This window comes from Megalopta genalis, chromosome 1 (assembly GCF_051020955.1).
Source record: "Megalopta genalis isolate 19385.01 chromosome 1, iyMegGena1_principal, whole genome shotgun sequence".
In the NCBI taxonomy this organism is placed as follows: domain Eukaryota; kingdom Metazoa; phylum Arthropoda; class Insecta; order Hymenoptera; family Halictidae; genus Megalopta; species Megalopta genalis.
This window is the reverse complement of record NC_135013.1, coordinates 17,636,612-17,653,254: the sequence shown is the minus strand read 5'-3', so window position 1 is coordinate 17,653,254 and position 16,643 is coordinate 17,636,612. Positions and strand designations below refer to the sequence as shown.

The following is a 16,643-nucleotide window of genomic DNA, read 5'->3' as shown; positions in this document are numbered from 1 at the left end:
AGATATTGATAACATAGATATTATGATAATATAGATATTGATAATATAGATATTATGATAATATAGATATTAAGATAATATAGATATTATGATAATATAAATATTGATAATATAGATATTATGATAATATAGATATTGATAATATAGATATTGATAACATAGATATTATGATAATATAGATATTGATAATATAGATATTGATAATATAGATATTATGATAACATAGATATTGATAATATAGATATTATGATAACATAGATATTGATAATATAGATATTATGATAATATAGATATTGATAATATAGATATTATGATAATATAGATAATATATAATGATTGATAATATAGATATCATCTTGAAACATGATGTAACAATTTTAGTGTTGCCTCAGAGTCACCAGTCGAGTGCAAAGGTTTAAGCATTCTACTAAACACTGGGAAGACGACAAACGAGCTTCCACTAGATTCGTTCACCGTTGGCTACCCGACTCGTTGAACGATCTACGGTCTCGCGATCCAGTTGCAAACGATTACTCACAGTCTTAGGTAAACGAGTCCAAGTATAATTAATATAAATATGATGACTCCGGCACCGATCCCGACGCTGGTACCCACGCCTTGCGCTTCCGCGACCTCGTTCGGCATGACTGTCGAGCAAACCAAGAAAACGTAAACGCCGATCGTTCTAAAATAAAAAAAAAAACAAAAACGCCGAGATATCTCATTATTATCAGAAATCGCGCTTACACTCGCACTTGGGCTCCTCGCCGCTCCAAGATCCGGTGTCCAAACATTTTCTCAGAAACGGGCCGACTCTCTCGAACTGCGGTAGGCAATGATACTCTGCGGTTCCGCCGTAGGTTGTGGTCCCGTTCACCACGATCACTCTTCCGTTCTCTATGGGCCCCGGGTGCTTGCACTCGACGGCTATGGACAAGTTTTTGCTGTCACGGCGCTACTTTCGTAACCGAGTGTGTTTTTTTTCTGTTTTTTTTTTTTTAAACGAGCCATTAAGCGTTCGTACGCTTGTTCGGAAAGACAAAACGAGAGCGAGACTACTTACAGAAACAAGCGGGCACGCTTCCACTCCAAGAGCCGTTCTGCAAGCAGACTCTGGTCTCGTTTCCTTCCATGTAGTAGCCACGCGGGCACGCGTAGTGGGCGATGCCGCCCACGCTGTGCGTCGATACCTGCGTAGACAGGACTCCTTCCTTCTCCGGGTCCTTGCACCTGATTTCTGTGAACAGTTTCCAGATGAATGGAGGACCTTCTAAGGGGATCGGCTTACGCGTCGAACGGCGCGACGACAATTACACTGTCCGACACGATTTTTGATTTCCTATAGTCACTATGAAATTCTTGTAGAGCTTCACTCCCCGATCAAGGATCCGAAAACCGAATTGCTCCATCACCCTCAGTTTTTGAAAAAAACGTGCTTCTGTAAAAACCCAAAATTTTCGGCAAAAATGAGGTATCGCATGCAAAGTAAAAACGTTAGAAAGTTCTAATCGGTGTTAAAAGATAGAGGAGAGTTTCCCGAATACAGTGGCATACGATTTATTAATTGTTTTTGGTCCTGAATAACTATAAATTAATGTCAATGTTTAAAAAAGCATCGACGCGCGCCGTTTCTCCGCAATATTTTCGTACTTTCACGAAAAGTTGTTTGTCCTGCATGAAAACTCTACCCAGGATCGGATTCTGTAGACATTTCTGAAGAAGAAACGACCCGGTGAAAGTGTCGAAACGATATGCATTTCGAGTAGATCGAGAAAATGTTCGACGGCAACATGTACACGATGTTTTGCCGCCATATCCTTCGCTGCTCGCTTCTCTCTGTCCAACAGGGCCGAAGCTACGCGTAATCAACACCGATGGAGGGATCCAATGGGGCACCCACTTTTCGCAAATAATATTTGAATTTTTTTTAGTACTTCAATGTTCTGTCTTTTTTATATATTTCTGTAGATAATAATCACCAAACTGTGATATATTTCACGAAAAGATCACACCAGAGTATTTGCAGTGGGTAACGAAAGTATTCTAACACTAGTACAATTTTGACTTCTACACCATATAATTAAATAAATATTTAAATATATATTTAACAATATGTTTCAAGAAGTTTAACGTTTTGAAAATGATTATTTATTCATGATCGTATTATCGCTATAATTTAAATGATAACTGTATACATGATATACTTGTAATTCGAACAAACTCAGAATAAAGTGAATATTTTTTGTTCATTATTTTTCTTTTATTATTGCTCCATTTGAAAATTAATAATCTTACTTCTATATTCCTAAAACCATGTTTTTCGTACCTTTTAATTTATGATTCACAGTTTAGTAATTATTATCTACAGAAATATGTAAAAGAAGACAGCACATTCAAGTACTAAAAAAAATTCAAAGTAACACGTTCCACACGCAAAGTAGGTGCCTCATTGGATCCCTCCATCGGTATTGATTACGCGTAGCTTCGGCCCTGTCGGACAGAGAGAAGCGAGCAGCGAAGCACACGGCGGCAAAACATCGTGTACGTTGCCGACGAACATTTTCTCGACCTACTCAAAATGTACATCGTTCTGGCGCTTCTATCGGGCCGTTTCTTCTTCAGAAATGTGTACAGAATCCGATCCTGTGTAGAGTTTTCGTGCTGAACAAAGAACTTCTCGTAAAAATACAAAAATATTGCGGAGAAACTGCACGCGTCGACGCTTTTTTAAACTTTGTCATTAATTTATAGTTATTCAGGACCAAACATAATTAATAAATCGTATGCCACTATATTCGGGAAACTCTCCTCTATCTTTTAACACCGATTAGAACTTTCTAACGTTTGTACTTTTCATGCAATACCTCATTTTTACCGAAAATTTTAGGTTTTTACAAAAGCTCGTTTTCTTCCAAAACTGAGAGTGATGGAAAAATTCGATTTTCGGATTTCTTGTTCGGGGAGTGAAGCTCTACAAGAATTTCACAGTGTCTACAGGAAATCAGAAAAGAAGTTTGATTTCGTCGGGGCAGTGTTACCTTTGCAAACCGGCGTGTCGCTGCTCCATGTGCCATTTTCCAAGCACAATCTCCTGGCGAATCCGTCGAGCTCGAAGTTACCGTCGCACTCGTATAGCGCGGCTGCCCCGTAATAGGTCGCGTTCGACGTTAGCGTGTACTTGCCGTGCTGAATTTGCTCGGGCTTGCTGCAATCGACGTCTGGAAAAAGATCGTTTCCAAAGTGTCAGCGCGTTTGTTCCGGCAGCTGTTCGATCGGGACCGAAAGAAATTGTTCTTACAGACGCAACGCGGAACCTCGCCGCTCCACTTTCCATTGTCCTCGCAGGTGGACAGAGGCTCTCCGATCACCTTGTATCCTCTCTCGCACCGATACTTGGCGAGAGCGCCGATTTTATAGGAAGTCGCGCCCGTGTTCGAGTTCTCCGGCGTCCCGGTGCGGATCAACGTTCTCCCGTACATTCGGTCGTTTCCGGTCACCGAGAGGATCCCGTGTTCCGCGTACACTGGCTCTGGACACCGGATTTCTGCAACCGAACGCGTTTCAATCGGTTCATTGGCGATCGTTCGCGCGCGAACGGATCTCCTCGTCACGGTTCTCTGGGTACCTTCGCACTTCGGTGTCGCGTCGCTCCATTGGCCATTGTCTAAGCAGTATCTCCTCGACACCCCGTTCAGCCTGTAATTTCTCGTGCAGCTGTAAGTGATTTCGCTTCCCAGATGAGTCGTCCCGTTCGCGTATTCCACGGCTCCGTTCAACACCGGCAGAACTTTGCCGCACTCCACATCTGCGACACATCGAACGCGATTTCGTCCGTTGTTAATCGTGCCGAACTCGGCCAACGTCAATTACGCTGTGCTCTGAACCGCGTAACTCTTGCGTTTTACTTGAGACGTTTATTCTGTGAGGGTGTGTCCCATAAGTTCTTTCCGCGCCGCGCTATGAATGACTCTAACTGGCTGTGTTTATATCAGGTTGGGGAATAAGTTCGTAGCGTTTTTATATTTTCTTTTATTTCACAACGATTTCTGACTGTTCGACAAAGCGTGTAATATTCATTCGATAGAGCTCTTTCTGCTCTACAAAACTGTGCTAATCGTCTTTTCGAGTAGTTTAATTTTTTATTACTTTCGAGGCTTAGAAATGGAATATCCAGGAGGTAAAAAGCAACATTTTCGACAGCTTCTCTTCTTCGCTTTTCATCGGGGCCAAAAAGCTGCCGAAGCAGCCCGGGACATTTGCAACGTATACGGAGAAGGTGTCATAGGCGAGTCTACGGCACGGAAATGGTTTGCGAAGTTCAAAAATGGCGATTTCGACGTCGACGACACGCCCCGCAGCGGAAGACCTTCTGAATTCGACGAAGATCGGAAAGACGACATATAAAATGAGGCTTCCTGAAGGATGGAAGAAGGCAATAGAGCAGAACGGTTCATATATAACTCGATAAATCAACCTTAAACAACAAATATCGTGTAATCGCTTCGTATCAGAAAAAAGGAAAGAAAACTTATGGGACACCTTAATAGATACTTTTGTAGACTGTTCAAACAACGTGATAAGATACGACAGATGCTTCGAACTGGAATGATCGCGAGGGAATCTAGCTGCAGTTCCTTCCTTTCTGCCTGCATTTTTCATATCAAAGATCTCCAAAGAAGTTGAACGCAGAAGGCGAGGTCCAGAGATTTGATTGCTCGGCCAATCTCGGATACGCCGAGCTCTGAACCGCGTAACTCTTACGTTTTACTTGAGACGTTTATTCTAGATACTTGTAAACTGTTCAGACAACGTGATAAGATACGACAGATGGTTCTAAGTGGAATGATCGCGATGGAATTTAGCTGCAGTTCCTTCCTTTCTGCCTGCATTTTTCATATCAAAGATCTCCAAAGAAGTTTGGAGATTTGACTACTAGAGATTTGGCTACTAGAGATTTGGCTACTAGAGATTTGGCTACTCGGCCAAAGGACACAGAAATCGTCCGCGACCGCGTTGTAGGTGTTCTATACGAAGGACAAGCTTACATTCGCAGGTGGGAACTTCGCCAGTCCATTCTCCGTCTCTGCCGCACGTGTGTCTGGCCTCCCCCTGAAGCAGATATCCTGCCTCGCAATGGTACTCGATGGCACTGTGAACGTTCAGATCGTACCCGACCACGTAGCTTCCTGTAGGCACCTCGGGCTCCTCGCAGGTGATCACTGAAAAACATCGGAAAATAGATCGAACATTCATCAAGGCCGCTCCGAGTTGCAATGTTCGAAGCTTACGCTCGCAAGACGGCGTGGCGTGGCTCCATTTTCCTTCTCTGGTGCACTCGTGCTTCGCTTCGCCGACCAGCCAGTAGTCCTCCTGGCACGTGTACACCGCCAAGCTCTTCACCGTAGTGGTGCCGTTGATCAGGGTCACGGTGCCGTACTCGATTTGAGCTGGTGCACCGCAATCGACGAACTTGCATTGGGGCGCCTTGCCGGACCACTCGCCGCCGACGTCGCAGGTCAATACCTGTGTACCCAATTAAACGGTGCACCTCTTGATCCCGAGGCTCCCCGAAATACAGAATTAACCCTTAGCACTCCGAACCATTCTGGACGTTGGCTACCAGCTATTCGGCGCCACTTTTCGGCAGAAACGGGCATTTACAGACTCTCGTATTATTTAGTATGGTTTTGGAATTAATTAACATATTGTAATGATATTGGACTTATATGAACTTGGCTGAAATCGAGAAATTTGCTAAACAATCAATTTATTTTTTATAATTTTGTTATTGTTTGTTTCGCGGGCATTTACAGACTCTCGTATTATTTAGTATGGTTTTGGAATTAATTAACATATTGTAATGATATTGGACTTGTATGAATTGGCTGAAATCGAGAAATTTGCTAAACAATCAATTTATTTTTTATAATTTTGTTATTGTTTGTTTTGCGGGCATTTACAGATTCTCGTATTATTTAGTATGGTTTTGGAACTAACTAACATATTGTAATGATATTGGACTTGTATGAATTTGACTGAAATCGAGAAATTTGCTAAACAATCAATATTTTATTTTTTATAATTTTGTTATTGTTTGTTTTGCGAGCATTTACAGACTCTCGTATTATTTAGTATGGTTTTGGAACTAACTAACATATTATAATGATATTGGACTTATATGAATTGGCTGAAATCGAGAAATTTGCTAAACAATCAATATTCTATTTTTTATAATTTTGTTATTGTTTGTTTTGCGGGCATTTACAGACTCTTGTATTATTTAGTATGGTTTTGGAACCAACTAACATATTATAATGATATTGGACTTATATGAATTTGGCTGAAATCGAGAAATTTGCTAAACAATCAATATTTTATTTTTTATAATTTTGTTATTGTTTGTTTTGCGGGCATTTACAGATTCTCGTATTATTTAGTATGGTTTTGGGAACCAACTAACATATTATACTGATATTGGACTTATATGAATTTGGGTGAAATCGAGAAATTTGCAAAAAAATCAATATTTTACTTTTTATAATTTTGTTATTGTTTGTTTTATAATTTTGTTTCGTTGTTGCAATCGCTATCTATGCGAACTCTTTCTCTCGTCGCCTTGTTGCTTGGACGATATCACTATCACTGCTATCGAAACGATAGACCAACTGTAGAAGAAAACCTTCTACAGTTGGTCTTTCTAACATATCTGTATAAACGTCTATCCGGAGCTCGTCTTCGCTACTACTTGCGTTATGAGACTCATTCGTGTTTGAACGTTTCGCCATTGTTCTAATAAAAAATATGAATAAATACATAGGTTGAAAATTTCTAATTATTATTACTAACTCACAAGATGGTATTTACCAAAAAAACTTTTACCAAACAATTTATTTACCAAGAGAAGAATCACTTCTCCGATTTTCTCACTCGTTAGATCTATCTACACCGCTCGACGCTTCAAACCAGACTGAGTTCAGCTTTGAAAATCTTTTCCTCCAGATTTTATGATTATAAATCTCATTATACAGTGCGTGCTATGTTCGCATACCGACCTTTCTTCTACAAACTTGCCTTATCGCTCTTTTCAAGTGGCGCCTTTGAAGTGCTCGGACCGTCGTGAGCACGCCTCTCACGTTCTCGTCAAAACCCGCTGACATTTCTTGTACATATCTTAGTAATTTTACTATATTTTGATTTGATCTCTTGTGCCATTTCAAGAGAAAACTCAGGGAAACATGCACGTCTCAAAAAGTTGCGCTGAAATAACTCGATTCCCCGTAATCACTAATAAACTTTATTGTCCAACGAGAGGAGACATCCGAGTGATACGCTGGAATTACGATGTCCCACGAGAGAGGACAGCGGAGTGCAAAGGGTTAATTTGTAAGATAGCTCACGTTGTCGCCGAACAAAATGAAGCCGTTCTGGCAGGAGTAAGTGGCGGTGGATCCAGTTCGTCGGCCAGTAGTGGTAACGACTCCGCCGTTCACCGGCGGCGGTTCCGGGCACCAATCGACTGGAAAATAAGGAACGGTAAATGCCTTACACTTCCGGCTTCTGGTACTACTAATATTAGGTCTGAGAATCGTGGCGTTTTCCCGATCGACGTCGTCAATTGTTAATAACCCACGAACAACTTATTGCAACGATACCACTGAACGCTTCATTTAAAGGTGACACGTTGAACGTAATTTTGAGCGCATAAACATCGTGGTGGTGCAGTACTTGGAAAGTTGTTGGCGTTTGAAAATGGAGAGAAATAACGAGAAATTTCGCTATATTTTACAATATCGTTACGATAAAGGGAAGAACGCTGCGCAGGCTTGTGAAAAAATTCGTGCTGCGTATGGTGAAGTTACATGATCAAAATCAGCTGCGCGGAAATGGTTCGCTCGCTTGCGTTCTGGTAATGTTGATGTGAAAGACGAGTCACGCTCTGGTCGTCCAGTTACTGAAAAAGCTAATGAAATTGTTGAAAAAGTCCAGCAAGATAAGCATATTAGCAGCGTCGATGTTGGTATAGAGCTAGGCATTGACCACAAAACTGTTTCGAACCGTTTACACGAAACTGGATACAAACGGAAGCTGGATGTTTGGGTTCCTCGTGAGTTGAGCGCGGAAAACACGACGAATCGAATCAACATCCGTGACATGCTGCTGAAACGTAATGAAATCGCGCCATTTCTGAAACGTGTCATGACCGGTGATGAAAAATGGATCGCGTACGACAATCGGAAGCGCCAAAGATCGTGGACAAACGATGGTGAGCCGTCACAAGCGTTCGCGAAGCCAGGATCGACGCTAAAAAAGGTGATGCTGTGTGTGGGGGGTGGGACTGGAAGGGAATCGTCCGCCATGAGGTACTTCCAGTTGGTCAGACGATTAATTCTCGACTCTACCGTGAACAACTGGAGAGATTACGCCACGAAATTGAAAAAAAACGGCCCGAATTGCATAATAGGAAAGGTGTTGTCTTCCATCGCGACAACGCCCGACCACACATTTCTTTGACGACCCGTCAAAAATTACGAGAGTTTGGTTGGGAAATTCTGATGCACCCACCGTATAGTCCAGACGTAGCACCCTCTAACTATCACTTGTTCCGATCTCCGCAGAACTCTCTCGATGGAATTAAACTGGCTTCAAAAGAAGCCTGCGAAGAACCACTTGATTCAGTGTTCTTAACCAGAAACTGCAGAAGTTCTTCACCGATGGCATCGTGATTTTACCCGAAAAATGGCGAAACATTGTCGATAATAATGGAGCATATTTGGCTGAAATAAATTCATTTTCACAATCTAAGAAATCCAGTTGAGTTTTACTAACGAAACGCCGCGAACTTTTTCCCAGACCCAATATAATGGTAACGCCGGTTTACGTACACAAGCATTGGGGCTTATGTCCGCTCCAAATACCGCCGTCGCCGCATCTGCGTCTGGCGTCGCCGATCAGCGTGTAATTCTCGTTGCAGGCGTAATCGGCGAGTGCCCCGTGCGTGGTCCTCTTGTCCACCAACGTGATCACGCCGTTCTCCAGTTCCGGGAGTGGACTGCAATCGACGACTGGGGACATCGTTGTCGTGATCGTATAGCGGTTCTCGTTACACGGAGCGATCGGAGCGCGATCGACGAATTTAGTTAGCCGAACGATTCAATCAAGGAGCATCGTTTCCAAAGTAATCGACGCGGTTGCGCACGCAACGAACGCATACGGATCTGCAGTCTGGCTAATGTACGCGACGCGATTGCGAATCGCGGCCCGGCCGCATCTTCGCGATAATTATGCGGAACGCGTGGCGCGGCGCGCTCGACCGAGCTTACATTTGCAGGTGGGCGGCTCGCCGCTCCAAAATCCGCTCGGCTCGCAGGCTCTGTTCTTCGAGCCGATCAGCATGTAGCCGTCCGGGCAGACGTAATCGATCGTGGAGCCAATCGTCCTCTTGGTGCCGACGATCGTCGTGTTCGCCGATTTCTCCGGGCTGCCGCAAGTCGGTGGTCCTGAAAAGCGGGCGACGGATGAGATCGGATATTCTAGCAGCGGAAACCGCTGCTCGTTGTTCCATGCACCGTCGACTCGCATCGACAGCTCGCACTCACTGCTTTGACATATCCAGTGTAAGTAGTCAAGGTTGCAGCCGACGTCGTTCCAGAGCCAACTACGGCCGCCGTCCAGCACCACGCAGTTCTGCTCGCCGTTGTAATTGTTCGGCTGGTCTTTGCCCCAGGAAGGCTTCTGCACGATCTCGCCTGAAAGCGAACCGGGTCATCTTCGACTACCGTACTACCGTCGGCGTTGCTTCGTTCGCGTGTCGCGAGAATCGTTAACCCTTTGAGCGCCGAGTTTCCCGACGTTAAGCGTGCGCCATGGATCGCCCACTCCGTACGAAAAAGCCTACCGTGGGCTGCGTACTTTTTACGAAAGGACGCAAGTTGAGCAGACTGAATTTTCATTGCGAGGTATATCGATTGTGACTGAAATAAATTGTGCGGTGACCTCGAAAGCCTTAATAACCGTATATTTCATTGAGCAAAGATAACACGAACGATGTAACAGTAGTAAATTATATCTTTTAAATTGAAAATTTAGTAATTTTGTATCGCGTGGTAAATCTCGAAGCAGGGTTCGATATATCAGCCAATGTTACATTTTTTGCATTCGCAACGCGTGTCAGTTCTGCGATTATTTTTAGCGCGAACAGCGCATCCGCGTCGCGAAGAATGTTTTTTATTTTCTTTAGTTACGCAGGATGCAGGGAAATGCCTCTCCGTTAACCGAAATGGAAAGTCGTTCGAACGAACTCTTCCTCATTTAGCCTCTACTCCATGCGGTGGGTATTCTCGCGAAATATCTTTTATGAGAAGCGGATGAAATTTTTCAAATGTGTCAGTTTTATTATTAGCTTTTTTATAAAGAATATGTGCATTATGCAGGGTGTCCCAAAAAATGTCTCGCAATCCGAAAGTAGGGGATTCCTGAGGTCATTCGAAGCAACTTTTTCCTTAGCGAAAATGCAATCCGCGGCTTCGTTTACGAGTTATTAACGAAAAACAGTGACCAATCAGAGGCGAGATCATTTGGCGCGAGACGGCCGAGCCAGTGAGCGGAACTGGGCTCCGTGCACTCGTTGGCTGGGCCGCTGCGCGCCAGCCGAGCTCGCCTCTTATTGGTCAGTGTTTTATGTTAATAACTCGTGAACGAAGCCTCGGAGAAAATTTTCGCAAAGGAAAAAGTTGCTTCGAATGATCCGAGGAACCCGCCATTTCCGGATTGCGAGACATTTTCGGGACATCCTGTATATAGCGAGCTCTAAGAGGTGGAAGAAATATTTTTTATACCATGTTGTGCTTTTTCGAACGCAGTGAAGCGAACTCAAAATCATATCGATTTTATCAACTGCGCCCATCGAGGCATTGTTGTCTGCTACACACTTTGGTTTTCAAACCAAAATCGAATGGTATATATTTATAGTCAATAGTATATATTATAGTCAATTTAAATATTATAGTCAATTTAAATATTATAGTCAATTTAAATATTATAGTCAATTTAAATATTATAGTCAATAGTATATATTTCATAGTCAAAATCGAATGGTTATGCGAAAACGCATATATGGGTTCATAGTCAAAATCGAATGGTCGTGTGAGAACGCATACGTGGATTCATAGCGCTTAAAGGGTTAATAACGAGCTCGTCGAGCGCAAGACCGTCAGAAACGAAAGGGGTTGAAGTTGGGTCAGACGACAGGTCCGTGAGTCCCGGCGGGACTCCCACGGATTCAAGCGCGATCATTTCGTCTGGCCGATCCAGACGCAACAAACGATTAGGAGAGATTATACGTTCGAGCAGACGCTCACGGGTGTAACTTCCCGTCGATTTCCCCACAGTGGCAACTTTCACGTTCTATTTATTAGCGCGTGCGATTGCGCCGACAGAGTTCCCCGGCTGCTCGTCGATTCGTACTTCGATTTCACAGAGCCCGATGACCGCGGCCGGCCGACGAGTTGCCAAACCGCCCTCGGACGAAATGAATTCCGGCGGCAGACGGAACTATAATTACCCGGCGTAATTGCCAATACAGGGATCGATCGGATCGGTCCGGGTCGTCGAATCGCGACCGGAGTTGCCCAATCTCGCTGGGGAACCCATGCGGTTCCCATGGACGCGGCAGTCGATGGATCGTGAGAAGGGAAAAAAAAGTGGTTCGGGCCCGAGTCAATAGATAACACCGTCCAACACGATTTTTGATTTCCTGTAGCCACTATGAAATTCTTGTAGAGCTTCACCCCTCGATCAAGGATCCGAAAACTGAATTTCTCCATCACTCTCAGTTTTTGAAAAAAACGAGCTTTTGTAAAAACCCAAAATTTTCGACAAAAATGAGGTATCGCATGAAAAGTACAAACGTTAGAAAGTTCTAATCGGTGTTAAAAGATAGAGGAGAGTTTCCCGAATACAGTGGCATGCAATTTATTAAATGTTATTGGTCCTAAATAGCAATAAATTAATGTCAAAGTTTAAAAAAGCGTCGATGTGCGCAGTTTCTGCGCAATATTTTTGTATTTTCACGAAAAGTTGTTTGTCCTGCACGAAAACTCTACCCAGGATCGGATTCTGTAGACATTTCTGAAGAAGAAACGACCCGGTAAAAGTGTCGAAACGATATGCATTTCGAGTAGATCGAGAAAATGTTCGACGGCAACATATACACGACGTTTTGCCGCTGTATCCTTCGCTGCTCGCTTCTCTCTGTCCGACAGGGCCGAAGCTACGCCTAATCAACACCGATGGAGGGATCCAATGGGGCACCCACTTTTCGCAAATAATATTTGAATTTTTTTTAGTACTTCAATGTTCTGTCTTTTTTATATATTTCTGTAGATAATAATCACCAAACTGTGATATATTTCACGAAAAGATCACACCAGAGTATTTGCAGTGGGTAACGAAAGTATTCTAACACTAGTACAATTTTGACTTCTACGCCATATAATTAAATAAATATTTAAATATATAGTTAACAATATGTTTCAAGAAGTTTAACGTTTTGAAAATGATTATTTATTCATGATCGTATTATCGCTATAATTTAAATGTTAACTGTATACATGATATATTTGTAATTCGAACAAACTCAGAATAAAATGAATATTTTTTGTTCATTATTTTTCTTTTATTATTGCTCCATTTGAAAATTAATAATCTTACTTCTATATTCCTAAAACCATGTTTTTCGTACCTTTTAATTTATGATTCACAGTTTAGTAATTATTATCCACAGAAATATGTAAAAGAAGACAGCACATTCAAGTACTAAAAAAAATTCAAAGTAGCACGTCTCACACGCAAAGTGTGTGCCCCATTGGATCCATCCATCGGTGTTGATTACGCGTAGCTTCGGCCCTTTCGGACGGAGAGAAGCGAGCAGCGAAGCACACGGCGGCAAAACATCGTGTACGTTGCCGACGAACATTTCCTCGATCTACTCAAAATGTACATCGTTCCGACGCTTCTATCGGGCCGTTTCTTCTTCAGAAATGTCTACAGAATCCGATTCTGGGTAGAGTTTTCGTGCCGAACAAAGAACTTCTCGTAAAAATACAAAAACATTGCAGAGAAACTGCGCGCGTCGACGCTTTTTTAAACTTTGACATCAATTTATATTTATTCAGGACCAAAAACAATTAATAAATCGTACGCCACTATATTTGTAAAACTTTCCTCTATCTTTTAACACCGATTAGAACTTTCTAACGTTTTTACTTTTCATGCGATATCTCATCTTTGTCGAAAATTTTGGGTTTTTGCAAAAACTCGTTTTTTTCGAAAACTGAGGGTGATGTAGAAATTCAGTTTTCAGATCCTTGATCGGAGAGTGAAGCTCTGCAAGAATATCATAGTGGCTATAGGAAATCAGAGAAAAGGTTTGATTTTGTCGGACAGAGTAAAATGAACCGCTGCTCTTCATACTCACCATCCACCCAGCGCCAGGTTCGCGCCGTGATCAGCGGCTCCTTCTGCGCGCCGATCCAGACCAGCTGGGTTTTCAGCTTGTCCTTTCGTCTCTCGAGATTGTTCAGTATATAGACCGACGCCGCGCCCTGCAATCGCACGTGGAAGTGAAAACAACCCGCTCGGCGATAGGCGTGTAGAAGCTTTAGCCGAGAACTGGAGCATGCCAAACGTGACTCGCGACTTTCCGACTAGCGAAATCGTAGAGAACGTCCGCGCGCGGCGGACGCGATTCACCGAAACGCGAGCGGAACGCGGAGTTATAAAAACCTTGAAGCCGTGCACGAGATCGCCGCCCCTGCCGCGGCAATAGTTCCGCGCCTCTTGGAACGAGCCACCCTTCTTCACCACGAACTCGTAACAGGTGGAGTTGAAAGCGGCCAGATCGGCGTCAGCCGGCGTCCCGGCGTAGGCGCACCTGTCCGTCGAGAACTCTGCGGAAAATCGGGTGCGACTATTCCACGGGAATTCGTTCGACTGGCTCTGCTATTATAGAACGGTCCGGGGGCTCCTCGGAACTTACCGTCGACGGCGAACACCTCGACCTCGCACAGGCTCAGGCTGCCCTCGACGCCGACCAGCTGCAGGAACACGTATTGTCCGATCAGCGCCCTGGCGCACACGAAAGTCTTCGTGATGCCCTCCTCTGAAGTAAGAATTTTCTTGTCATTCCTTACGCTGTCGCGTTGCGAATGCTTTCCCGATTTCGTCGCGGAATCACGAAGCTCGTCGAGAACATCTCGAGCGGATAATATTGGGTTGGCAACTAAGTAATTGCCGATTTCACAGTTATAGATGTCTCTCACTCCCATTTTTATGATATCCGTGAATGTTATATTATAAAATTATTATTATTATTATTATTATTATGTTATTTTTTATTATATGTACGATTGTACGATTGTCATCGATTTTATTGCAACTGGAAAGTGTTATTGTCGCAATTCTATACTATTGTTCGATCGATCGTTGTTTCTAGATAATGCAACGAACTTTGAAATATTTATTTAATACGAATGAAAAATAACACAAGTGAGCTAGTAAAATACGAGCATCCATTCATTATGTAACACCGTTATAGATTTGGACGATGATGAAATTGAATAGTATGGGATTAATATTTTGCTTAGAAACACTCGTATTTGAATAAATATTTTTGTTTACAACTGGTTGTTACATGACAGTATTTGTGGCAGTGAATTTATATAAAAAACAATATTCAAAGATATTATCTTTTATTGTATTGAGTTGACAACTAAGTAATTGCTGATTTCAGTTATAGATGTCTCTCACTCCCATTTTTATGATATCCGTAAATGTTATGTTATAAAATTATTATTATTATTATTATTATTATTATTATTATTATTATTATTATTATTATTATTATTATTATTACTGTACATAGTCTGATACTGTATATACAGGGTGTCCCAAAAATGTCTCGCAATCCGAAAGTGGCGGGTTCCTCGGGCCATTCGAAGCAACTTTTTCCTTTACAAAAATGTTCTCCGAGGCACCGTTAACGAGTTATTAACGAAAAACCGTGACCAATGAGAGGCGAGCTCGGCTGGCGCGAGGCGATCGAGCCAATGAGCGGAACTGGGCTTCGCGCGCTGGTTGGCTGGGCCGCCTCGCGTCAGCCGTACTCGATTCTTATTAGTCACCGTTTTTCGTTAATAACTCGTTAACGGTGCCTCGGAGAACATTTTTGTAAAGGAAGAAGTTGCTTCGAATGATCCGAGGAACCCGCCATTTCCGGATTGCGAGACATTTTTGGGACACCCTGTAGACTGTTGTAAATCGATGCGAAGACAAAAGAAGTGTGAAACAATGCATATGAAGACGATTATTTGGTTCAAACGATGAGCGAGTGAGCTAACAGAGCAAGCCACTATAGTGACGCGTCGTCCAGAGAGATGACATCCGCGAAAGCCATTATAGTGGCGTGTCGTTCTGAAAGATGATATCCGCGGAAGCCAGTATAGTGGCGCGTCGTGCCTAAAAGGTTAAACTTCGTTCCAAGTAAAAAACAATTTTTTAGTTCATTGAACAAATCGGCAATTACTTAGTTGCCAACCCAATAGCTTTCGAGCTGCTTACCAATCGTGCCCGGAAACCAGGCGCACAACGGGTTCCGTTGCAACTCCGCGCTACTGTTGCCAACGCGTATCTCGATATCCTGAAGGGGTTGGTGACCTGTCGGGAGACGGAGAACTTTCTCAATTTCGTCGCGAATGTTAGGCGAGTTCCATGAATGGAACAGGGGCAGATTATCCCCTAATTGCTTCCGACAGAGTCGCGAAACAAAAACACAAAAAAACAGGCGGCTTCCTATCGCGACCCCAGGTGCTCGTATCTTCGTCAACGGATCGAGCTAATTGATTGCGTTAGAATCATAGCGGCGTAAGTCGCTTCTTTTTTCATCGTGGGAAACGAGGAGTGTTGTTGTTTAGTGAGATTTGCATCGTTTGCTGAGAAAATCTATTGTTGAGGTAATTTAGAGTCAAGTTGATCCATAGTAAGTTTATAATTCATTTTTGTTTAGATGTTGGGCAGACTAATTTATTAAACTAGCTGTAGTACGAAATAGTGTATGTATATTTATTTCAGTTTCTTTGGCCTTGAAATCGACTTTAGCGGTGTAAATCACTTTTTTTCATTGTGGGAAACGAGGAGTGTTGTTGTTTAGTGAGATTTGTATCGTTTATTGTGCAAAAATCTATTGGTAAGATAATTTGGAATCAAGTTGATCCATAGTAAGTTTATAATTCATTTTTGTTTAGATGTTGGGCGGACTGATTTATTAAATTAGCTGTAGTACGAGATAGTGTGTGTATATTTATTTCAATCTCTTTGGCCTTGAAGTCGATTTTAGTTTTTATATTCGGTTTGTTATAAACAGTTACAAAAGTGTTCGTACACTTTCTAAAACGTAATAGTTTTTTCCAAACTCAACTAAATGACCTGAATTTTTTTAGATGATGGAGGGACTAGTCTACTAGACGATGACTAAAATGCCTTTTCTTAATTTTGCTATTACTTGGGATGACAAGAAAAAATAAGAAACTTCCGTCTTTTAACTTTTTTTATCCGAGCCTATCAAAATCGTGATAAAACTGCGATTTTTG

General features: G+C 42.6%; 1 protein-coding gene across 4 annotated transcripts in view; it reads right to left on the bottom strand.

Annotated features, from left to right (window-relative positions):
- Positions 1 to 16,643, bottom strand: part of fw (CUB and Sushi multiple domains furrowed) — a 45,584-nt gene that overhangs the window by 987 nt on the left and 27,954 nt on the right. For all 4 annotated transcript variants that reach the window (XM_076522543.1, XM_076522544.1, XM_033474749.2 and 1 more), the window contains 16 exons: positions 15,616 to 15,711; positions 14,036 to 14,158; positions 13,783 to 13,946; positions 13,475 to 13,601; positions 9,597 to 9,746; positions 9,321 to 9,497; positions 8,883 to 9,062; positions 7,398 to 7,516; positions 5,289 to 5,523; positions 5,046 to 5,219; positions 3,626 to 3,805; positions 3,299 to 3,544; positions 3,039 to 3,218; positions 1,064 to 1,237; positions 748 to 927; positions 539 to 647 (listed from right to left, as the gene is read on the bottom strand). In XM_076522543.1, coding sequence (XP_076378658.1) covers positions 539 to 647; positions 748 to 927; positions 1,064 to 1,237; positions 3,039 to 3,218; positions 3,299 to 3,544; positions 3,626 to 3,805; positions 5,046 to 5,219; positions 5,289 to 5,523; positions 7,398 to 7,516; positions 8,883 to 9,062; positions 9,321 to 9,497; positions 9,597 to 9,746; positions 13,475 to 13,601; positions 13,783 to 13,946; positions 14,036 to 14,158; positions 15,616 to 15,711 — 2,614 coding nt within the window. The remainder of the gene's footprint in view (positions 1 to 538; positions 648 to 747; positions 928 to 1,063; positions 1,238 to 3,038; positions 3,219 to 3,298; positions 3,545 to 3,625; positions 3,806 to 5,045; positions 5,220 to 5,288; positions 5,524 to 7,397; positions 7,517 to 8,882; positions 9,063 to 9,320; positions 9,498 to 9,596; positions 9,747 to 13,474; positions 13,602 to 13,782; positions 13,947 to 14,035; positions 14,159 to 15,615; positions 15,712 to 16,643) is intronic.